Source organism: Myripristis murdjan, chromosome 24 (genome assembly GCF_902150065.1).
Source record: "Myripristis murdjan chromosome 24, fMyrMur1.1, whole genome shotgun sequence".
Lineage (NCBI taxonomy): Eukaryota > Metazoa > Chordata > Actinopteri > Holocentriformes > Holocentridae > Myripristis > Myripristis murdjan.
The window spans coordinates 32,221,498-32,246,027 of NC_044003.1; the positions used below are offsets into that span (position 1 = coordinate 32,221,498).

Genomic DNA, 24,530 nt, shown 5'->3' on the forward strand with positions numbered 1-24,530 from the left:
GAAAATCAGCAAAACAAACTGCAAATTTATGCGCGTTTCCATCCACTTCTGTTATGCGAATATTTGGAGTTGGTTCATCGGGGTAAGCAATAGGTGGCGCTAATTCTCCAACCGGGTGACATTATATCACTGCAGAAGAAGAGGGCGTTTCTTTGTTGTTTGCTATCCAGTATAGCATTAATATTGTTTTCTTTAATTAGTTCAAGAAAAGTTAGTCTCTTCTTCGGTCCAAGCATACTGGATATTGTTTTCGTCTGCCGCCATTTTTCATTTGTACAGTGGAGCGGAAGTCACGTGATTATGAACGTCACCGTTTATTCGCTAAACCTGTTTCCATAGAAATTATTCGCATTTTCCTTTTAGCGATACACCAACTTTTCCACCTCCCCCAAACGTAAAAACTTTTTTTTGTGATATTTGGAGATTTTTTTTGAATTTTCAGTGTTTCCATTCGGGTTTTTAATGTGCAAATTGAAAATGTGAATAAAAACAGGCAGATGGAAACCCACCGAGTGGTAGTTGTGAGACATTCTGCTTAAAGTGATGGTCAAACGGCAAATTGTGCAGAAACTGTATAAAAAAATATCCAAACATGAGCAAGTAAAAAAAAAAAAAAAAAAAAAAAAAAAAAACCTTTTTCTCCTTCAGTCAAAATTTTTTGGGCATCAGTTATAATGTAAGTCTATGAGGCAGAGGGCTGGCACTGCTGCCTCACTGAAGCTCAGTAAGCCAAAAGTTTAAGTCTCTTTACCTCTGTAGTTAAATGTTCATAAACGAAACAACTTTTCCTACCACTTTACTGGTTTTCATGGATGTGGAGTGAAAATTGTGGCTATGGTAGCAAGCTAAAGAGAAGATTTTTAGATGATTTCTCAGGTCCTCCAGACTCTAGCAACGATGTCACCCACTCTGACTCCAAACGTCACACAAATAAACACCTATTATAAACTCAGTATCTGGCGAAAAAAGCACAAAACTTAAACTGTGTTTTCTATGAAGGTACAACAGACATTTAAACTTTAAATGGAGTTTGTAGGCCAAAGTATGAGGGAGCTGTAAGGTTTTGGAAATGCATGTGTGTTGGCCGTTTTCCCATTCCTTTCTAAGGCAATTTTAATTGGAAATTGCAAAAAAAATAAATAAATAAAAAAATGAAAACAGTCAACTAGATCACTAGATCACAAAATTGGCAACACAATTGTCCTTAACAACTCGCACATTTTTCATGTTTTGCACGTGGACAACGTAGAGACTGGTTAGAATTCGCCAATTCATTTCAAATGGGGCAAAATTTGCAGACACTGCAGACATTCATTCTATTTTACTGTTCTCTTTATGTGTTTTACTTCCAAAGTGTTAACATAAATACACAGCCAGCCACACTCCTTTTAAGAGCCAGGAAGCGCGCATGCTTGCTCATTTAATAACTTTTCTCACAGTTGGTCGTCAGGACGACACATTGAATTGGAGTGAAACTAGAAAAGAAAATACAAAGAATGTACCCAATGAACTGCAGAGATAAAAACAGGTAAATACAAATACGGATAGTAAACTAAATATCACATCGGGTGAGTATAATGTATGTATATAGCAGTAAAGTTGTTTTTAAATGCATTAATACAAAGTTATCAAATCTGTGCAATCTTATAGAACAAATCTACCAAAATCATCAGTTCCTCAGAAAATATAAAAAACTTAAAACACTCACAGCTATTGCTTTCTGGGGGATTCACAACAAAGATTACAGCACATTCAGGGAAAGAAACCATACAGTTGCAGCCACATTTTTCTCTGTTTACAGAGCTTCCGTATTCCTCTACTTCCTGCTTCCTCTTTCCTCTGCAGCTTTCAAAATAAAGTCTCGACAATGTTTCTAAAAATAACAATAGAATATATCTTTAACAGGTAACTTGGTCTAATTGGTACATTAAACACACTTAGGGCAGAACACTATTGTCTTCGCAATGACACATTAAAAAATCGCAATATTGGCAACTTCACAGATCCCTCATACTATGTGTCCCTAACTTGCTCTTCTACACACTCAGTGAGATAGATTTTTATCCAAAAACAAAAGCTTGTTTTTCATTAAAAGAGGCCGCAATTCCCACCAAACCTTGACATACTGCCCATAAAAAAGTTCCGCTTCTTGCCATCTATCCATCAATCTAAAGTGTGTAGGAAACTGATGTCTACTTGGGACGTTACAGCCATTAGAAGCCAGCGGCATCATGTTCAAAACAGGTTTTACTAGGACTTCCTGGTCCAAACAGCCGCTCGTTTTGGGCTCCTAGTGGCCGTACTTTCTAACAAACATACACATATGAAACATCAATCTTTTCAGCATCTTCTGCTTAATCCAGTGAGCAGCCTCAAATCAATAATACTTTTGAAGTTGAGGCCATTAGGAGAATGGGGATGGTTTGGCTCAGTGGTTAAAGCAGTCACCTTGTGTGAAAAAGTTTTTCTTGAGCAAGACTCAACTACAAAAACCACTGTACGCATAGGGCAGCAGGCAGATTCAAAATTTCCTCTGAAATTTTCTAGTAATAACCAGAATTGGCTGAAGCTTCTGAACAAACTTTAAATGTGCTTGACCCCATTGCTAACTCTGTGGCCATGTGGTACAACCACCATCCCAATGCCGTTTGTAGGTTGTGTTCAGTTTGTAGTTGTTTTTCAAAATGGCTGCTTTTGCTCAGAGATTGGCAGGTGGTTACTATGGTCCAAGTTGTTTCCAGGTGATTGCTATGACCTTTTGAGTGGTCACTGTGGTGTTTGTGGGCGGCAGCTATAGTGTTGTGGGTGGTTGCTGAGGTGTTACACGGCGGTTTCGATGGTGTTCCTTATTGTTACCGAGGCATTGCAAGGCAGTTGCTATGATGTTCTAGGTGGTTGCTATGGTATCTGGGGTGTTGGCTAAGGGATTGCTAGGATGTGGGTGGGTGGGTGCATGTGTGTGTGTGTAGGGGCTCAGTCCTGACACAGTAGAGGCTGCAGAGTGAAAATAAATTACACCAAAAATGTAAAAAGTACTGATAGAAGAGCCATTAAGTCAGAGCTTATCAGTATGTCTGTGATTGCAGACACTGACCACTAGGGGATGCCTGCTTTATTTTCTAAGTTTGGTTACAACTTCCTGGATTTGGTAGTTTTTATAGTCCTATACGTCATTGTGGAGGAAAGCTTTGGAAAAGATGGTTGTTGTAAGTATAGAACCTCTTGGGGGAGTGCAGGTTCATGATCAATACAAAATACTGTGAAGATTACCGTACTGGGAGTGCTCTCATTGATCGGCAAGCAAGTGGTTTGTATTGTTTTATTTTGTTGTTGAATTGAAGTAATATTTTTTTCCCTAAACGATGTGATGTAAACAAATATTTTATTTATAATGTCTGTCTGACTGTATTTTCAGTTCTACGGTGTTTCCATGATATTACAAAGATCTGCAACAATATTAAAAATCAGTAAAAGGAACCGGAGTCTCACATCTGATCAATGGGCGGCATAATGATAGTCTTTCATAATTTAGCTCCAGTGCATGGTTAATGCCAGGTTTTGGTACTCATCCCCACAAATATGGGTGACATATTTTGGACCACAAATATGGGTCACATGACCCCTGAGAGGAAATCGGGTAATGAAATGAAATGATGATTAAATAGTGAAACGATTCTCTATTTTATAGGATGACTGGCAACCCCACCACTCAGCTCCATGTGCGAAACAATTAATTTTAACATAAGGTTTCTAAGTGCCTCTGTCCAGCTACAAGGGGCTGGGTTTGTGGAGGTTGACCTCATTCAATGTTACCCATAGAAACAATTTTACTAGTTGTTAGGACTAACTGAGTGTATCAGTCCCCCTTAGAAACCCATCCAGTAAAAAACCCATGTACAGACAGAGGAGAAAGCTGATGATCTGCTTACTTGGTGTGCTGTTTTTTTTTTTTTGTTTTAGTGGGACTCATTTCAAAATATCATCAGGGTCAGTTGTGAATGCAAATATATGTAAAATTAACCGATTGCAAAAGAAATTGGCTCTCTTTTATTACTAATGCTTTCCAAATATGGATTATGTTGCTTTAATAGCCTTTTAGAAATGAGTCAGTGATGTGGTGGTGGGCGTTATGGCTGGTCTGACCTGGTCCATCTTGTTGACAGCCACAGCCAGCTGAGTGACACCCAGCGAACGGACCAGCAGTCCATGTTCTCTGGTCTGACCACCTGCCTCAAAGCCAGCCTCAAACTCCCCTCGGCTGGCATCCACTACCAGCACCGCCACATCAGCCTGGAGAGATAGAGAGATGCATGTTAAGGACATTAAAGGAACTCAGAAAAACACCATTTAACCATTAACCACCATTAACACCATAACTTCACAACCACTGTGCCATTTCATGTCATTATGGGGGCATCAAAAAAGATAATTGTTCTCAAGGCAGAAATCGATGACATGTGTGACAAGTAAGTACATATGCTAATTTAGAAAAGTCTGGACACATATTGTCATTGTATGTATGCACAAAAACCAAGGTATTTACTAAATCTCACACAAGCAGACACACTCAGCATCTTCTATATATTTAAAACATGGGCTGGATATGTGAAACCCCAATTGAAAAAATACTCCAACAAATTTTTAGAGTCAGAATTCAATTTTTGCCAGGACAAAATTACCCACCAAAAGAACCACACTAAAATAACAGTAACTTAAGTGTTTGTTCTCGATAAAGTTACAGCAAAATTATTTTAGTATGCAGTGGTTAATTTTTGTCTTCACTGAACTGTTCCTGCAACCGACCAGCACCTGACTACAAATACTGGCGGTGCATGGGGAGTTCTGTTCTCAGGATTTTTTAAATTTTATGAATATGCTTAAGCTTTAGAAGCTGTAGATATTTACTGTAGAGGTGCTTTCCCTTGGAGGAAACCAGGGTATGAGATATCCTCTGAAGCCCCTGGTGTGTGATACTGAGTGTCTTCCTGTACTCACTACAGAAACCCCTTAGTCACTGCATGATGAGGCTAAACGTGATGGCTAAGTGAAAGAGGACAGTCATCTGGTGAAAAGAGAAATTACATCTGTGCCCCAAAACACAGACAGACAAGCACACCCATGCTTGTAAAAACACCTTGTGACACCTACACCCAAAACCACAGAAGTTATTTCAAATCAGGCAGAGGGGTGTGGTAGGCTGTCAGTGGAGGAGGGAAGGAGAAGTATCAGGCGCATCAACAGGAGGCTTGCAAAGCTCAAATAGATACCTGAATTCCCCTTGAGGATAATTAAAATCTATCTTAGATAGTTAGAACATATTCATACCATATACTGTATTCTTCCCATGTTGAAATACTCATCAAGGTGGGTAGACCTCAACACCTGTGCATACACTCATATCAGGTAGCTGGCCGCATTTGTTCAAATGAGACCTTCTCGAGGGCAAGATTATTTTTTGCAAATGCCAATATGCCAATATGTTGACATATGGATATTTTAGGGTAATTTCTGATTTACTGTTGTAAATCAATCTATTAGTAGTCTACCAATCACTGAGAAATTGCATACTGGCTCATGAGAATATCACATAATGCAGAATTACATAAAGCAGAAGAGAGATATGAAACAAATATACAACATACAGGTTTGCCATTTACCTCACAGGACAAAATAACTGCTCTTCCCATCTTTCTTGAAAAATTACATTCCATGTCAACCTTTTGCTTTTTTGACAGGATGTTTGCTAAATCAGCATAACACAGCAACTGTCAGTGCAGCAACTAGCCTGCTGGTTTTAACTTTACTTCTGATCGATGGATAGTTTATAGTGCTAGGTCTAATCAGTTTATCATAATTTATCATGACTTTATCATTTCATCATAGAAACCTTTTATTTTTTTCTTACTATACAGTATAGCTTATAATAATTCGATGCAAGTATTTCAATTACAAAAAATAATATTTCAATTTTTAAAAAGTTTTTTTTTCCCCTTTCCCTCCAAAACATCTTGGGGGCTAGATGAGATGCGCTCACGATTTTGCCTGCAGGCCGCATCTCTGACATCACTGGTCGGAAGGGATATACTGTGCACCATGACTGGAGATTTGTAGCTCTACATTCAATATGAGGGTTTAGGTGGATGTACCGTGTGGGGCTGCTTGAAGATTTCCCACTAATTCTTTAAGGGATTTTTTTTTTTTTTAAACAAGAAAACTCCATGCTCGTTTATTTGATTTTTGCAGTTCCAATGTTAAAGGGAAGGTTTTGCACGGCACACCTGTGCAGCTCCTGTGATCATGTTGGGTATGAAGTCTTTGTGTCCTGGTGCATCCATCAGAGTCACCACCTTAGAGTTTGTCTCAAACTTGGTCATGCCCACATCCATTGTTACACCTCTGTAAGAAAACACACATAAATCATTGACCAGCTTTGATTTTTAGTGTGCACCCATGTGACCAGACTAAAACATGTATATGCATTGTGGTGTTTTGTATGCAATATGTGACAGCATAAATTAGTGAAAAGTCATGAAGCAAGATGATGTAGAGCAGCTGAACTGCCCTTCAAGCAGAGCCCCTTTCTGGCAAAGTATTTGCCTCGTTGAAGTGTGCTTGCGCAAGACACTGGGTGTATCTACTTTGTCTCTTCTACTGCCCATTTCCTCTCCACTACCACTTGTCTCCAGGTAAGGACACAGCCTTGTTTTCAGGTAAGGACACAGCCTTGAAAATCTTATTATCAAAAATATCTTATCTGCGAGCACATCATCATTAGGGGAAAAGGATAATTTTCTAGCTGGGATCAAAGAAGTACTGCATTATCTGCATGTGTGGATTTTTTTTTTTCATATGGTCATGCTGTTTGTGTGTATTTATGTTCATTTGTGTTGTTTATCAATCACTCTTCTAAATGTACCTGTCTCTCTCCTCCCCGGTCTCATCCAGGACCCAGGCGTAGGCGAAGGAGGCTTTGCCGGCTTTTTTTGACTCCTGCTCATACTTGTGCATGGTGCGCTTGTTGACGTTGCCCAGCAGATACAGCAGGTGGCCCATGAGTGTGCTCTTACCTGCATCCACATGGCCTGCAGAGAGGGAGGGAAATATGTAATGATGCCAGGGATAGAGAGATGGGTAGAGGAAGAAACGCTGAAATGGATAGAGGGAGAGTGGACATACATAGAAACAGCAGGGGGGAAGGATTTGACAGGAGGGCCGAGGCAGGTAGAGGAAGAACGACAAGATAAAAGACAGAAAAGGGGAAGCCATGGGAGAGAGAGGGGTAGAATTTGAATTGTACCAGTGGACAAAATAGACAGAAATGGGAATAAGAATGGAGGGTGAGTGGGGGAAGGGAGAACATGGTGGCAAAATGAAAGGTTTCACAGGCTGTGGGAAACTACAATCATCTGCACTTCTGAAACTACCGAGTCACTTTTTCTAACCCGGCTGACTTTCTGGTGAAGCTGAGAAATGGTTGAATTTGATTGTGCAACAGCAATGTGCTGCATGTGTTTCTACACTATGGCAACTTTACTACTATTACACTTGGACAAATACTCAACAAATGCACAGGTCAAAAATGAATGAAAAGTGACTACTTATGCCTCCCTACAGTGCAATTTGCAGTTGATATGAATTTGCAGATAATATATTTTTAATGCCTGTATTGGAGATTGAACAGAAATGCTGTGAATGTATTACAGTTTATATCAATATCTGAGTGCATCATGTGTGCCTGCATTCCCTCTTTGTGTCTGTGTATGAAAGAATCAAATTCAGAATCAGGTGAAGAAGAAATGTTTTATCTACACTCTGTTGCTTTCGTCTCTTTAGTTAACAATCTACTGTCCTTTTAGTGTTGAAATGTTGCCTAGAACATGCTTTAAACCAAAACAAACTTGCAACTTCTGAGCTTCTGTGTCTACCCGCCATACCTATAACCACTAAGTTCAACAGAGGCTTGCCACCCTGTCTCTTCTCCAGTTCTGCCTTGATATTGATCTGCTGCCTGGCCTTCCCTGGGGTGCGCCCTGGGGTGGGCACTGCAGCCGGCTCATCTCCTCCAGTTGACCCTTTCACTGGGGTCTCAGGACGTTTCGAGGTGGCCTCTGAAGCAGGTGTAATGGTCACATCTTCAGGGCTGCCACCTCGACGTACTGAAGTTGTAACAACACCATTTTCCCCTGTGCTGAAGAGAGAACTTGAGTTTTATCACAGCTCTTCTATGCAACAGACAATGAACATGCCTGTACACAGCTTCATAATCCATAAGCAGCACTGATGTACTATTTTTCCAGGTAAGTTCCTACTTTAGATAAGTGATTTCAGGGCACATCAACAGATCTAAGGGCACAGTAAGGGCACTAAATTTTTAAAATGTTAGAAAAAGCAGCAGATTCATTCCAAGACATTAAAGTATCCTGTGAAAGTGTGTATGTGTGTGGATATGTGCTAGGTACCTGGGAACATCAAAGCCCATGGTCTGCTTCTTGCCAGAGACAGTCATGCGGGCCACTTTGGTTACCACTTCTGAGTCCAGCTTGTTCTGGGAAACATCTCTGCCTTTACCTGAAGAGGACAGGACACAGATGCACATTCACTGACAAATAAAATCATTCTTAATTATTTTGTTAAAACAATGAAAATGATAAACAGCATTCTTTCCAACATAAAGAGAGTAGAAATTGATTCCAGCATCAAAATATGGTGCTGTAATTCCATTTTTGTTTTTTTGTATTGATCAACCTTTATTACTATCTCATATAGCAATAAATGAGACAGAAAACTTACTCCCACAAATACTACCTAGATGACTTTCCAGTGATAAAAGTACCTTCTGACTGACGACATCAATTCATTCAAGATTACCTGAATACAAAGGTTTATACAACCTTTCATTAAGTAAATTTCCTATTCAGATTAAACATTGCAGCTTATACATCAAAGATCAGACTTGATTTTCTAGTTTCTGCTTTTGTAACCTCTCGGACAGAATTATTCATAAATGCTGACTATGCCACCTTAGACCAGAAGAACAACGTGGCTGAATGGCATTATGCTTTAAGATAATGTTCTTTACACAAATTTATCACATGGGCCGAGGCATTCTTCTTGCACTGGCATCCCTTGATCAGGTGCCTGACAACAGTAAAAGCAAAAATGTAGGTGGCAAAATTGTAATAACACACATAACTGTATTTCCTACTCATGCTTATGAGCTTTACTGGTATACAAAGTATGCCTTAGTGTGGCCAAAGGATGCACTCAGTTGCACTTTGAGCCTCCTATCTGATTGGTAGTCCATATTCTGCAGCACTGAGACTTTCTGAGATCATTGCTTTGTCATCCCTGTCCCAAATGGCCAGCAATCCCAGTCATATCAACCTGCTACTGATTCATTTAGCCTGGGCTGCATAGCCAAACCTCCTGCAGACTGTGCACATTTGTGTGTGTGGTGGTGACATCCTGGTTCACAAAGGGTTAATTTCAAAAGTGGCCGTTGCCTCCCGTCTACACTAAAATAGAGCAGCGTGACGCAGAATTTCACAGAGATATTCTTCTGAAAAGTACCAGACTGAGAGATAATGTGTACTATCACAACCAAAGGTTTAACAATGCTTTGTGTCTTACAATTTGTGCTGACCTCTTTTGTGTACTTGCATGCACGCAAACCTTTTTCAGTTTATTCATTTTCAAGAAGAAAAAAAAATACCCTGAAGGAAAATGAGGGGAAGGAGGTGCGATTCAACAGAATTATTAATGGACTTTCTCTAACCAAGCTGTTTCTGAATGACTGGCTCTGCATTAGAAAAAAAGTCCCTCTCATTCTGAGACACTGATTCAGGTAGTTCATCGTAGAGAGAAGAGGCAAGACTCTCCCACATTCAGTATATTCCCATTTATATACTGATCCAAGTCCATTCAACAGGGGGAAAAGGGGGATAGCAAGAGCAATGACAAGTCTCATATGAAATAAAAATAAAAATAAAAGTCACAAATTATTAAATGATATGCTGTATATTAGAGGACTTACAGTAATATGAATGTGTCACTAGCCTGGGGGTGGCTCAGTACATTTCCAGATCAAAAACAGTTCAGTTTTGCATCAAAGCCCATTCTTTGTTGAAATATTTTGGGGGAAAAAATAGTAAAGGCTCACACACAATAACATCTAAAAACAATCACAGATCAATACTGCTACCAATGTAATCAACATCATTATCAGTTAAATATTTCCCATGGCATTCAGCACCATAGATGGAAAAATGCTCTCTGGGGAATTTCCATTAGTCCTGCAGCTGGGTGTCAGGGAGTTTCATGTCCCAAGTCTAGTGATGCAGAGGTTTCTACCACCTGTGTCAAATATTGCACTGACCAGCTTGCAACTAATTACTCTGAAAAGAAATGATCCCTAAAACAAAAACCTCAAAATAAACCGCAACAGAAAAACTAACAATCTAAGCCAACAGATATCTAAGCCAATATTTTAACCTGGGGTAAAACAGACAATCCCCCACACCTCCACCTTCCCCATTTATGAAGATTCTGCAATCCCCTTTTTAAGTGCCTGACTTGTTCCTCTGTCAAATGCTTTAATCACTCTGCAAACAACTTGACTATCAGATATTTTTTTTCTGGCAACGCTGGAGGCAGCTTTGACAGGAGGGCCTGAGAACCACTATACAGGGGAACCAGCCTCTGAGGCCTAGACAAGGATCTTACGACACTGTTTAGACTGGCAGGTAAACAGTTGGTGTCCTCCTATCCAGGATTTCTCTGGCACGGGAGACCCTTGGAGTGACTCAGAGTGGGTGAGTCACCTGTACGCATTTGCCCGAGGGCCCAACTGAGCACAGGATAGAAAGGTATGCAAATACCACCCCCCAGACTACATACAGTTGTGCACACAAAACTAAAAAAACAAGGTTGAAAGAGCAAGTATAGGGGTGTCTGACAGCTTAGCAGGACAAGTTGGTGGCAGGAGGAAAAGTGAGAAAGTCCAGAGAGGTAGAGACCTGAGTGAACAATGGAGACATCTGGTCAGATGCTACGCCCACTATATCTGTCCTTGTAAATGTCTTAAATGTGTGTCCAAGTTGGAATTCACTGTTGACATACAGTATTATGCAATAAAACTAAAATAAAACAAATTATTTTAAAGCCTAAGTGAATATTCCATTAATTGCCTTTCTTTCAATGCCATCACAATGGAAAGGTTCTTTAAGTATTTGGTGTGCCTGCCTGCCACTTGAGGCCGCTAAAGGCTGTGAGAGACTAACCATGTTTCTCTTCACTCACTGCTTTGAAAAAGTTTCTAGGCACACTATTAAATTAAAAAAACACATCTAACTTGATTGACAAATATTTGATTAATGCTTTAACCACAGAACTTCAATGAAACACTTGAAGATGACTTAATACTGTTTACACTGATGGGCTTGGTGACTTTGCTTGTTCAGTTCAACAGGTTTGACAGCTCCTCTTGTGAAAATGTTGCCCCACAGCTAGACTGAAAAGCTACTTTTTCATGTGTTTTCATGAGGATAAATTCATAGAGACTAGACACATTGGACCCATATCTAGAGAGATCTAGGGTCAAATCAAATCAAATTTATTTCTAAAGCCCTTTACAATAACCAAAAGGTACCCAAAGTGCTTTACAACAAAGTCATAAAAACAGTTCATAAAAGCCTTTTTTTTATTGTCTTTAAATGTGTGTGTGTGTGTGTGTGTGTATATATACATATATATATATATATATATATATATATATATATATATATATATATATATATATACATACAATAAGCAGGATGACTTCAATCTGACAAAACAATATACAAAATGAATCACTATAGCCAAATGCTGGTTGACACCCATATTTGGAAAACTGGTGAGGGTAATGACAATGATTAAGGTGAAGATAAAGCAGCTGTATAGGACATATCTGACCCCTTTCAGAATGAGTAACTCACAAACACAGCACACACGTAAATACCAAAACTCAATACTTAAGTAACAACTTGTTCAGTGAGAACTAGATATCCCCTAATCCTTTCCACCCACCTCCTCACCAGGTGACAGCCAATCTTGAGTCACAATTTGAATTACTGGAGGATTCCTATCAACAGTCTAAATTCAAAATGGAATTAAATAAGTACTTTTGACACTGATGTACACATGACTAATAATGTCAGAACCAGATTTTAGTACCACTTTTTATGATATTAATTAAATATTAAAAACTGAAATGTTTTGAGGAAGAATGATTCAATCTGTTCTGCACTGTCTCTCCAAATTGAACGAAAGTGCATCAAAAGAATTCTATGTCTTTGTGATCTTGTGACAAATTCAATAGTCCATCTGCAGACAACTCAGTTGACTGGATATGGCACATAACTGGAGTGTCTGAAATAAGCAAAAGCTTATCACCAATATAACAACATCCCATGCTGCATTTGCCTCATAGTTTGGGATTGCTTTTCAATGGCGACATCTGGACAGCTTTCAACAAAAGCGAGAACTATGAAACAGACAAATTCTTGAGAAGAACTTGCTTCAGAATGCTGAAGATCTTAGATTGGTGTGAATTTATCTCCCATCCTGACACTAAACAGATAAAACATACCAGAATGTGGGAGATCTAAAGTGGCCCAGCCAAGCCAAGAATCAAATCTAACTAAAAATCTGAGGAAGGACTTAAACATGGCCACTGAGAATCCAACTTGAGGAAAATCCCCAAATCCAAATGTGCCAAGCTGATAGAGACATATCAGAGAGCATCTGCAGCTGCCACAGGTGCCTCTGCAAAGTACTGACTCAGTCTGATAGTTACTTATTTGAGATCCTCCAGTATTTTATTTTCAATACAGCTGCAAAAATTTCAGCTATGTCAGTATAGGCTGAGTTGTATATATTATGACAAAATATTTTCATTTACGTAATTTGCAATTTAAGCTGCAACAACACAAATTATTATAAGGTATTACACAAATAGAGCTGAATATTTCAAGTCGCTGTACATACCTACTGTAAATTCTTATATCATGGCTTTATGAAATATTTTAGTATTAAACTTTAAACTTTAAAATACTGTAGAACTGTCTAGCTGTCCTACTCTCTTGCAACTGTGAAGAGAGACTTGTGAGCTTAATCTGCACATAAGAATGGTCTAGAAGAAAAAGAAAGCAAATACTTATTTATCTTTGCACTATGCAATTTAACCACTAAACATAAACACACAATTTTTCTTTCTCAGTTTTTTTTTTTTCGGTAGAAGTACTACACCACAACAAAAAAAGAAGCATTGATAGTATGAGTCTAAGTACACACATGCTTAATTCTTTGACCACTTCTAGGCAGTAAAGACATTTTCCAATGTTTGCACCACAAAGCAACAGAAGTACCATGTTTGTGCAACAATGTTTGTACCTTGCAAAAATGCAGAGGTTGCAAAGACACAAAACGATTTGATCTGTTAAAGCCTTCAGCAAAGCTGTGAAAGTTGAGAGACATGATCAGATTTTTCCTATGTAGGTGGTGTCAGAGAGAGTGAAGTGATCGGCTGGTGTCTTGAGTTGAGGTGCGCTTGGGGTGACATTTTCTCCCAGAGTCGAGCTTCCTGCCTAAACCCACACACTGACTCGCCTTGAGAGAACAGACCAAAACAGCAGCTGGACACACACACACACACACATTTTGCCATTTTTAGAACTGCAATGAGCCAAATCAACATGACCATATCTTGAAGCACACATGTATAAAGACCGCAGCATCCCAAAGATAACTAATCATTTCCAAACATCAAAATGTAACAATGACTATATGTACACTCAGAAACTTGAATGACGTCTCATGGTTGACTTGTCACCACTGCCAGAAGAGTCCTCTATTATTCATCATCTATCTCACTTGCCACCCTTACGGTCCAATTCACTTCAGCTTTTAGCACCCGCACTAAATTTCCACATCTCTTAAATGCAAAAATCTGTCTAATATTGAATCAAACAATAAAATGGTTCAAGAACATGAAATAGCTGAAGTAAATTTTGACATCAGTGCATATCTCCTTGTCCAGTCCCACAACTAGAGGCTTGATATAGACAGGCAGGCAACTACCAGTTTCTAAACTTAACAAAACAGGATATATCACAAGGCTCCCTGCTATCCCTGTTATCTCCTTATCATCTACCAGTCCTTGAAGCAATCCTTTTCAGCCACAACCCAGGCCTTTAACATTCATTTCTTTACTGTCAGGATTCTCATTTCAAACCAAAAATGACTCACTCTAAACAGGGGAGATGCCCTGATAGATTTAGACCTAACTTTTAAAAAAAAAAGTGTCCATTGCACCAGATGCATAATGCATTTTTTTTTTTTTATCAAAAACATTTCATGTAAAAAAACACAAACACCTTCAAGAAAAAAACTGTAGCTGCCTCTTTGCTCATGTAAAGGCAATTAGCTTGCACTCCAAACGCTCTGTTATCTTCAGGAACAGAATACTGAATACACAATTCATGTACATACTCACCTTTGATAAGTTTTAAAGTCAAACATATAATAAATCTTTTAATGTTTTAATTAGGTATGTAAAGTCATTAAAACAAGTATTCTGGTGCATATTTACACTGAGACACATACAGAAGCACACCCAGATAGACATGTATTCAGAGTTCATAATTGAGATCATCTTTATTTCAAAATTGACAAATAAACCTTTGGTGGGGAGTATCCCGGTGTCAATGAAAACCACTTGTACATAATTGGTTTAAAAACATAAAAGAGCAAAAAGTCCCTTTACCTCAGGACTGAAGGCATTCAACTTGACTCATTCAACTACATTTTTATTACAGTGTCTGCAAACCATTTTAATTTCACTTTGTGTTTAAGTGTTTAACACAAAGTGTATACTGCAGTGTGTGCTAGAACGTCTGTGTGTCTCTTTATATTTGCTCAAGGGGAAAATCTCCAGGTGTCCTCTAAACCAAAATGTCTACCCCATCATCTCAAACACAAACAGAAGTAAACCAGCACAATGGTTAACTGATCCATATTCCAATAGCTGCAGCACACCTGCACACCATATCAACCTGTTTTTTGTTTTTTTAAATGAATTGCAACTTAAACTAGAAAAGAGGCAATGTCAGTCGAGATGCATTATAATTTTCCCTGAATAAGATCTGACTATACTATCATTTTAAAAAATCAATAAAAGCCAATCAAAGCATACAAAAATAGACTCAATTTTAAAATATACAAAAAATGTTAACCTATAATAGCTGAGAATTTTATCAGTCTCAAAGTTCTTAAAATGCTGGCTGCCATTTTTAAATGACACATGAATGTGTCATTGAATGAGTACTGATTTTTTTTTTCCAAGCTGCCAAAAGTGACTGAGTAGCTATCATATTATGTTTATACTGTCTGGATAAAAGTAGAATCGCTCAGAATGTGCTGTGGTAACATGCACTTGCTGTTTAGCCTCTATAAAAAGAAAGATATGTAAATACTGCTCAGGACCACTGAATTAGCATTTTTTCTGTTCTCTGCTGTTTTTCTTCTTTCTTTCCAGTTTACTACCTGGTGAAAGCCTTTTTCTGATTAGCTCGGACGATGTCATCAGGTGAGGGTGTGTCAAAGCTGAAGGGTGTGATTGGCAGAAGAGGAATTTGTTGCTCTTTGCCTTTGAGCAGCTTGGTCTGTGAGCTGTACACAAAGGCCTGATAGCTGCTCTCTGTCCTCTTACGTCTCATTCTGGCCTTCTTTATCTTCATCATCTTCTTCTTCTGGCCGGGGGCATGAATCGACAAAGTCATAGCAAATACAGATGGTTGGGCAAAAACAGTAGCGTCCAACCCCAAGCTGAGTGGACATGGCAAAGATGGTGAGAAGTCCCCATCATAATGATGAGGACCCACTCCAGGTGACTGAGCCGTGAGGACACTGAAATCAATATTCTGCCCCAGCCTAGATGGTTTGGAGTTTTGGTAGCATGGTTTGGGGTAAGGCATACATTTGGTCCCACTATCTTCAAGACTGCCTGCCAATACATCAGCCCCGTCTGACTGAGGTGAGGAAAGGAGTGAAGTGAGGGAGTATCCTGGCTCATCTGTGGTGATGGAAGTTTTGTCTTGGTGTTGAGAAACTAATTGTGACAGAGAAAGTGCCTTGGACTTGCCAGGGGGTGGTTTCAATGCATTCCTTGTTAATTCAGTACTGAGAGGCTGAGCGAAAAGTATGCGATTGTTGGTGTGATCCTGCGAGGCTAGCTGAGACAGTGAGAGTGAGCCGCCAAGGCCCGGAGGACCAGCACTGGTTGATTTAGGAAGGGAGAGTGTGTGCACTGGTCTGTCAGTGCTTGATGATTGAGGGGTCATGTGTATGTTCTTGTTCTGATGCTGTGAAGCTAGCTGAGACAGTGAGGGCATTGGTGGATTTGTTGCTGTACCCTGTGACATAACAGAGGTTACACTGTCCGGGGCACCAGGAAAAAGGCCACCGAGATTTGGGCTCCGGTTTGCATGTTCCTGGATTAGTTCAGCCAGCGATGGACCTCCCTTAGGATCAGCCTTCGTGGCTTTGCCTCCCATCCCAATTTCCACTGTATGACTGCTCTGGAGGACAGAGTTCAGACTCCCGAATCCTGGTGGGCAGGTCAGAGCAGAGCCTGAAGCTGTAACTATGGGGTTGCCTAGCGACAAGCTACTTAATGAAGTTGCAAGAAGGGAGGGGGGAGTGGTACAAGGGACTGAGCTGAGAGATCCTGAAGACATATTCAAAGATGCTAATGTTCCTACTGAGAGACTGTTCTGAGTGGCCGGCATAAGGGATGAAGGAGCATTAGGAGCACCTAATGAGGCAACACCAAAACCTTGCGCCCTGTCAACTGCTCCCGTCCTCTGACTTTTCTGTTCATGCTCACACATGAGCTGCACCAGACTGGTACCACTGCTAACGCCTGACACAAAGCCTTGCCCAGTGCATTTCTGGCTTTCATAACTGCTAACCACTGGGTCAGCTTTAGGTTCAGCTAGTAGGTCACGCAAGTTTAGTGCTTCAGCTGGTGGTGTGTGTGTGTGCCCAGCCATCTGTGGCAAGTGTGTTTTAGATGCAAGGTCTGTGCAAGAAGCAGAGAAGCAGGCTCCTTACCTTACAAAAGCCAAACACATTTGACGATTGAGGAAAGATGGGAGGACCACAGGATGGAGAGGAGACAGAAGATGAATCACACCAAGAACAAGAGGGGAAAAGAGAGAGGAAAGGCATTTTGTTAAACATATACATTTGCATAATTTTAAATATACATCACTCTGCAGCTGGATGTTTAACCATAAACGTTTTATCATTTAAGACTATTTACACAGTTCCTATAGATTTTGGGTAATCAAATTCCATTACTGTTCCATGGCCTAACCTGAGGGGCAATTACCACGAATTCCATTGCTAGTATTTGTACTAATCAGATAAAACTATCATGCTGTACTCATATAATCATGTCATCAGTTATCAGTTCAAAGTGAATTAGATATATCATGAGCTAAACCTTTACCAGTAAAACTAAAACAAAAAATAAATAAATAAATATGACATGTCTTTCTGGATATTTATCATTACTTTCATAGATCCTGTGTTTGGCAAACGATGCAACAAATCTCTTCAGTGCCTACTATGACCAGTAAAACGTCACATCTTGACTTGTTAAAGATAACCCACTACAAGTATACCTTTTTCTCGGGGTGGGACAACCGAAGTGTCTTTATTGGATCTTTGTGCTGGTGCTGCTTTCTCCTGGTTAGCTCTCGGTACCGATGACGTCTCCTTGTTGGTACTTCTTGTGACTGTAGCTGAATCAGTGTCTTCAGCTAGCACTGCATCCAGTGCCCTCTGTGGGTCGAAACCACATCTCATGGCTGCCTGGATCAAGGCTGAATCTGGCACTGTATCTCCCAGCACAGCCCGCATCTGGTCCAGACATGAGTACAGCTTGGCTACAAGGAACAACACATATGTTTAGGGTCAGTCAAAAAAAGTGAGAAACAAATACATCGCATGTAGGGTCTACAAATGGGCACAGCATGCACAGAATAACTGAACCACATGTTATAATAAAGAAGACAATGACAAAACCACTGAATTAACAAGATCATGATTTATCTCACAAATTCACTAAAACAAAAGTGTCACTGGTGTAGTCTGTGCAGTCTGAAAATGACGTTATATTGTGTTGTGTTACCCGTAGCACCTAACAGAGCAGCACTCTTAATTTCGTTGTATAGTTCACAATATAATGACAATAAAGGCACTTTGACTTTCACTTTGATGATGTTACCTTGATCAAGAGGGTCAAGATTATGGCTGATGGTAGGGGACATAGGTACCTCCTCATCCTCATATTCTTCCTCCTCTACAGGCTCCACATTGGGTGGTTGCCTCTCTTGACGTGAGTAGATAAACTGGGCCGCTGTGGAAACAAAAACGTCTTAGCTAGCCATCTAACTGCAAGCTAAGAAACATGTCTGGTGAAGTGGGTGCATGGCCTTCTAAGATAAATTCAATCTTTCATCAGTAGGGCTGAACGATATATTGTTATCATATCGTCATCTAGATATGAACATGTGTGATATCAATATCTCCAAAGGAAACAATATTAATGATATCAAATTTAGCATTAGCTTTAGCCTAAGACAATAAATGGTCTGTTTGAGCAAAAAATACTTTGTGAAGTAACTGCATTTTCAACATCCAGCTGGTATTGTTATGCAGTTTTTTGAGGAATGCTCAGTTTTCGCTGTTGTTACACTTAAAATATTGTTGAAGCACTGTGTTGCAACAGTAGTTGCAGCAAGGTGTTTGATTTTATTTATTTTCAATGCAGCCTAAGACAGTGATTAGTCTGGTCTGATCAATTAAATACTTGGTGAAATAACTCCATTTGGTAGTATTGCGCTGTTTTTTGAGGAATGCTTAATTTTCACTGTTGCTACACTTACAAATTTCATTATTTCCTTTTTTTTCATTTTTATTAAGCTTTATTCCACAGAATACAAACAGAAATGCAATAATACAACTCATATCATATGCAAGCAAACAAAGACCAAAAAAAAAAACAAACAAAAAAAAAAACTAGACTTGAAAAGTTACGACTTGAAAATTGTGTGAGCCTAATATTATGTTTAAAACTATGTGAGACAATGTATAAGGAATGCTTTTCCAAAATAAAAATCAAAAACAAAAAAACAAAACTAAACTGAGTTACAGTGACATTAAAAACTTATGACTAAATATCATAAATATCAAATAAGTGTGAACCCATAATCATATGGTGTATCATATTACTAAAGATAATTGGCATAAATATAATGGAGTGAAATTTTGTCCATATTGTGCAGCTCTAATGCAGAGTTAAATAAAATGCTAAATTTTGTCATAATAATGTATTACGCCATTGCCTTCATCTGTTACAATTTGCATGGAGCACATCCCTCCCAAATGCATAGAGTATAAGAGAGGGGTACATGTGAGGGCTAAGTCTATGAGGGACACTGGATTCACTGGTGCAAACCTGTTGCTGGTGATATACAGTAGTCATCATCCACAGAGTGTCCATACATGTCGTCATCTTCAAAGTCTGGAGGGACAAAATTTAGGTTCGCATGTATCAATGTCTTGCACTTCATACACACAGGATACACATAAACACTGTGGCTGCAAAAAAAAAAAAAAAAAAAAAAAAGAAGAAGAAGAAGAGGAAGAAGAAGAAAAAGAGCCCTTTCTAACAGCTGTCACTTGCCTTATCAGCAATTCTACGGGGTGCCTCAATAGAGGGTAAAACCTTTAGCTAACAAGCCATTTGAGAGGTGGAGATTTTTCTAGGGCGATTACCCCTTTGTCGGACAAATTAGAATGCACTCTTTGTAATAATGTGGGGGTGTAAATACAGCAGATCCAACAGTGAGCTAAACTGTCATCGTTTCCAGCCAAACATTGGCGACAACTTGGAAGCTAACGCTAAGTAGCCAACAATAACTAGCCTATAACGGTACCGACGTGGATTGTGGAAGTATGTTGGGTATAAAAACGAGGCACCTAATTACTACGGGTGCAAAATATAGGAGATATAGTTAGCTGTATGTAAATTAGGAAGGTAGTTCTGGCCTTTACCAGGTGCCAACTATTAGCAATGTTAGCTGCCCGAGGTAACGTTAATAGCTATATTACAGGCTAAATGTTTAGCTAGCTTCCCGGCTAATTTGACTGGTTGAGGCCTTGCTTCGTGGTTTAAAACTGTCGCAAACTCATTCTAATTAACGTCATCTACCTTCATCGTAGTTGTAGCCTCGGACATTTCTGTGCCGAGACATTTTGTTAATATGTGTCTTCTCTCGGCCCCAGTATTAATGTCTTTCGCCTCAGAGTGCTGTAGCATGTGTCAGTGTCCAACTGCCATCGCTGTGCGGGTGTGCAGCATCAGCACGGAAATCGAACGTGCTTCAAATGTGTCGGGCGAAAAGACTTAAACAAGAAAACGTGATACAAATATTTCTTTTTACTGTATTAATAGACTTTACTGACGATCTAGAGTGGAAAATTCTTAAAAAGATATTTTAGTCAAGTTTTTAAAAAAAATTGCTGACGTAAGTTCCTGTTGACGTTCCACCCGTTCGGCTGCCGCTGCACTAGCGGTGAGATACAGAGTGGTAATTTATTTCATATTGCCACATTTCAATATGCCTATAAATGTACTGAAAGAAGAAAGTACGATAACGATGTATACATTTAAAACCGAATTATTCAACATCAATTTTACAATTAGAATCAGGACAAAAAAATTGATTGTGTCATTTTGCCAATAGCTCTATATGGAAGTGAAATCTGGGCTCCACTCAGTGGATTAGAATTTGACTCATGGGATAAACCACAGACATACATTTAGAAAGAGCCTCTTTCTATGTCTATGGGATAAACACCCAATAGAGGCCCTCCATACTGAATTGCATTGACATTCTGGAGACACCTAGTTCAAAGCACTACAAACCCAAGAACTGAGCCCTGTAAACAGCCCCTCAGTCAGCTGATGATGACACTAACCACACTGTCTCCCATCAGCACTGATCAAAAAAATAAATGAATAAATAAATAAATTATGAACCAATCAAAAGATCTGTTTTTGAAACACTGGACAAATGAAACAAAGAAGTCAACTAAATTGTTATTTAACCATGAACAGAGAATATGAGATGGCTGGATATCTGCACTCTGTCAGAGACAGGAAACAGAGACTGATCCTGACCAAGTACAGGCACAGGGACCACAAACCGGCCATAGGAACAGGAAGGCACCAACAACCATGGCTGCCCAGAGAAGAATGGCTCTGTGCTCACTGCTCATCAGGGGAAGTGGAAACAGAGATGCACTTTCTCCTCCACTGTGAGAAGTTCTCCTCACTTACAGAGCTGCATTTCAAAGAAATAAGTAGTAAAAGGCCAAAGTCCCCCACACCGAGTCCTGAAGAGAAGCTGTCAGTTCTGCTTGGTGAAGGAACCACAGCTCCTCTAGCAGCCTAATATGTCTTTGCCTGCCACAGCCTCAGGGAATAACAAACTGCATGAGAATTGTCTTATATTCATTAACTGTATATTGACTCACTGTGCTGAATTATATTCATATTGAAATGAATAAAATATGTGTAAAATGCATATTATAATTGTATGATTGTTTTTGCAAAATGCTTTGGCAATAACATGTCATATTTGTTCATGCCAATAAAGCAGAAATGAATTGAAATGAAACTGAGAGAGCCCTGTGATGGACTGGTGACCTGTCCAGGGTGTTTTCCCTGCCTTCCACCCAATGAGTACTGAGATAGGCTCCACCACCCCTGGCGACCCTTATGAGGGTAACTGGTTTGGAAAAAGAATGAATGAATGAATGAAACAGAGAGAGAGAGAGAGTGAGAAAGAAAGAGAAACTTACCAATTGCTCTATCTGTCTCTCTCTCACTCTTTCTCAAACACGAGTTATTAGTTCCTTTGGTTATTTAGTTTTTTACAAGCCAAACACAGCTTTACACGAAAAGTAGCATAAAAGTTTGTGTTCCATGTTTCATTCCAATTTCAATCCAATTTCAATTGGAAGTGATTATTTTAACATGTTTAATCTTGCCAATTTGAAACTATTCTCAGTGTTGAAGTAAGGAATCCAAACAATATAATACTTAACACACACAAAACTAAAAGTTGTTATAGTATGGCCCCGTAAAGCACTTCTCTGTAACTTAATGGGAGTTTTCTCAGGGGTCTGGTCCATGGCAAAGTTTGACATCTGCTGTACATTTTAATTCTGATTATTTGAAGAAGAGAGCAAAAGAACACAATAAAACTCAGAACAGCAAAGCCAAAGTAGTTAAAAGTTTCTCTCTGCACTACTTTGAGAAAATCATGTCAGTTAACGAGGTCATGAGCAATGCATAGAAAGAACTTGACAAGCATGTCTGCATAAACACATGCAACCTGTAATCCCACCTGTTATCTCGGAGTGCGATTGTCTAAACCATTTTTGTAAAAGGTTATACCCTTTGGTTAGAGCCCAACCCATGCAGGTTCACACACTACCCCACACACAGACACACGCACACATAGACACACACAGGGCTAAGGTGTGATTTTCACACCTCCACACGAGACACTTTTTCCTAGTGTCTAGGATCCATGAAGAAACAAAATCTTCTGGTTCCTCATATATATATATATATATATATATATATATATATATATACACACACACACACACACACACACACACATATATATATATATATAAATACACACATATGCATGTATGTATGTGTATGTATATATGTGTGTGTGTGTGTGTGTGTGTGTGTGTGTGTGTGTGTGTGTGTGCATGATATATTGTGGTGTCCTGGTCTAATATACAAAATGGAAACGCAATTATTTGATACTGCCAGTGATGCACATACAGTAGAAAGTGGCACATCTGCACACTGATATGAAATATGAGGTTTGGTGTGTCTCCCCTATCTAAAAATAGAGCAGAGTAAAGAGAGACACCTGCTTAGGTAATTCTAAAGACCTTTTCAAATGAATGGCTCATATTGCAAGTGGCAGTTTGACAAAGAGTGGGTTAGATTTACAGAGGTTAAGAAAGGGAGAGAGACAGGTTAAAGGTAAGGAAGGAAGGTAAGTATCATTTAATAATACATTTAGAGAGTTTTGTTGTTGTTATTGCATGTGTGTGTGAGAGTGAGGGAGCGTGTGTGTGTGTGTGTGTGTGTGTATGTGTGTGTGTGTGTGTGTGTGTGTGTGTGTGTGTGTGTGTAAACAGGTGGAGGTCTCCCCCCTAAAATTCCACTTCCTGCATTCATTTTAATGCTGTTTATGACATATAAATGTCATAAACAAATATAACTGCACACTCACGCACACACACACTCACACGCACGCATTCATGTGCACACACACACACACACACACTTTGGGGTGACAGGTGAGAGGGAGGGAACTCTTCTTTTACATCACTCAAATGTTTCTGGGACATTTTAAAACCAAACAGGGCAACACACAGCACCTTGTAGCCAAAGTGTTCCATCTCCATGATATAAGTGATTTTTTTTTTTTTTTTAGTGTGCCTAACAGTCTTGATGGTAAGACTAAAACAGTATTGTTTTTTCCCCAACATATGCCTTTGTTTTGCATTAACAGTGCCTTTCTACAATTCACAGGTCACAGAAATGCTCATGGCTCAGGGCCCAGTCAAGTGTTTTCTCAAACCAAAACTTCAATATATCAACATGTTTTAAGAGGAGAAAGATGAAGTTTGTCTGTTTTTTCCTTCAGATTACTCACACATCCTTCATTTTGTTAAAAAAAAAATAGAGATGAGTCAAATATGACAGAGATAAGTGTTGTCACAGGGTTGAGGTGTGATTTTCACACCTCCACACACAGGGCATTTGTTTCCGCCGAATATGTTTTACACCCTATCTGGTCAAATCTGTTCTCAGTACAGGCAAAGTTGATCAGTAGTAAATGAGTGGCTTGCAAAATGGATTTCAGGGAGAATGGATGAGGGTTAAGTGTATGGATTAAACAGATGGATGAACAGCTTGGTAGTAGGTTAAGCCTATCAGAGGCTGGCTGCTTTGTTATAATAATGCAGTAAATGATGGTATTGTTGACAGACAGATAAAATATACATATTTTGCACCCATTTTGCACTCACCCACACACATTTCTTTCTGAAATGGAATTATATCAAATGCCAGGATGGACGCAAAAAGATTATTTGGATGAAAATGGGAGCTATGGTATCAAGTGAAAGCAAGGGATTGAAAATCTGTTAACAACAGTGTGTAAATCTGACAACAGATTAACCCTGCTTTAATTATCGAGCTGAACAAAGCCTGTGTGCAAGTGGGTGAAGGGTCTATCCCAAAGGTTGGTAGTGGGTATGAAGTAATGTTTAAAATAATTTGCCAAAGACACCAAGTACCACAGGAGGAGTCTTTC

At 39.3% G+C, this 24,530-nt stretch overlaps 1 protein-coding gene across 3 annotated transcripts in view; it reads right to left on the reverse strand.

The window, feature by feature from the left end:
* The window catches only part of hbs1l (HBS1-like translational GTPase), a 29,098-nt gene extending 8,494 nt beyond the window's left edge, over positions 1–20,604 (reverse strand). The window contains exons 1-10 of one of the 3 annotated variants that reach the window (XM_030046746.1): positions 20,321–20,585; positions 19,565–19,630; positions 18,332–18,463; positions 17,727–17,990; positions 8,460–8,568; positions 7,935–8,188; positions 6,917–7,082; positions 6,279–6,396; positions 5,326–5,382; positions 4,144–4,290 (exon numbers count right to left, since the gene is read on the reverse strand). In XM_030046746.1, coding sequence (XP_029902606.1) covers positions 4,144–4,290; positions 5,326–5,382; positions 6,279–6,396; positions 6,917–7,082; positions 7,935–8,188; positions 8,460–8,568; positions 17,727–17,990; positions 18,332–18,463; positions 19,565–19,630; positions 20,321–20,363 — 1,356 coding nt within the window. In that variant the 5' untranslated portion in view covers positions 20,364–20,585. Of the gene's footprint in view, positions 1–4,143; positions 4,291–5,325; positions 5,383–6,278; positions 6,397–6,916; positions 7,083–7,934; positions 8,189–8,459; positions 8,569–14,668; positions 17,147–17,726; positions 17,991–18,331; positions 18,464–19,564; positions 19,631–20,320 lie in introns of those variants that run through there. The other 2 variants (XM_030046747.1, XM_030046748.1) reach the window with 2 other exon arrangements.
* Positions 20,605–24,530: the final 3,926 nt, after the last annotated feature.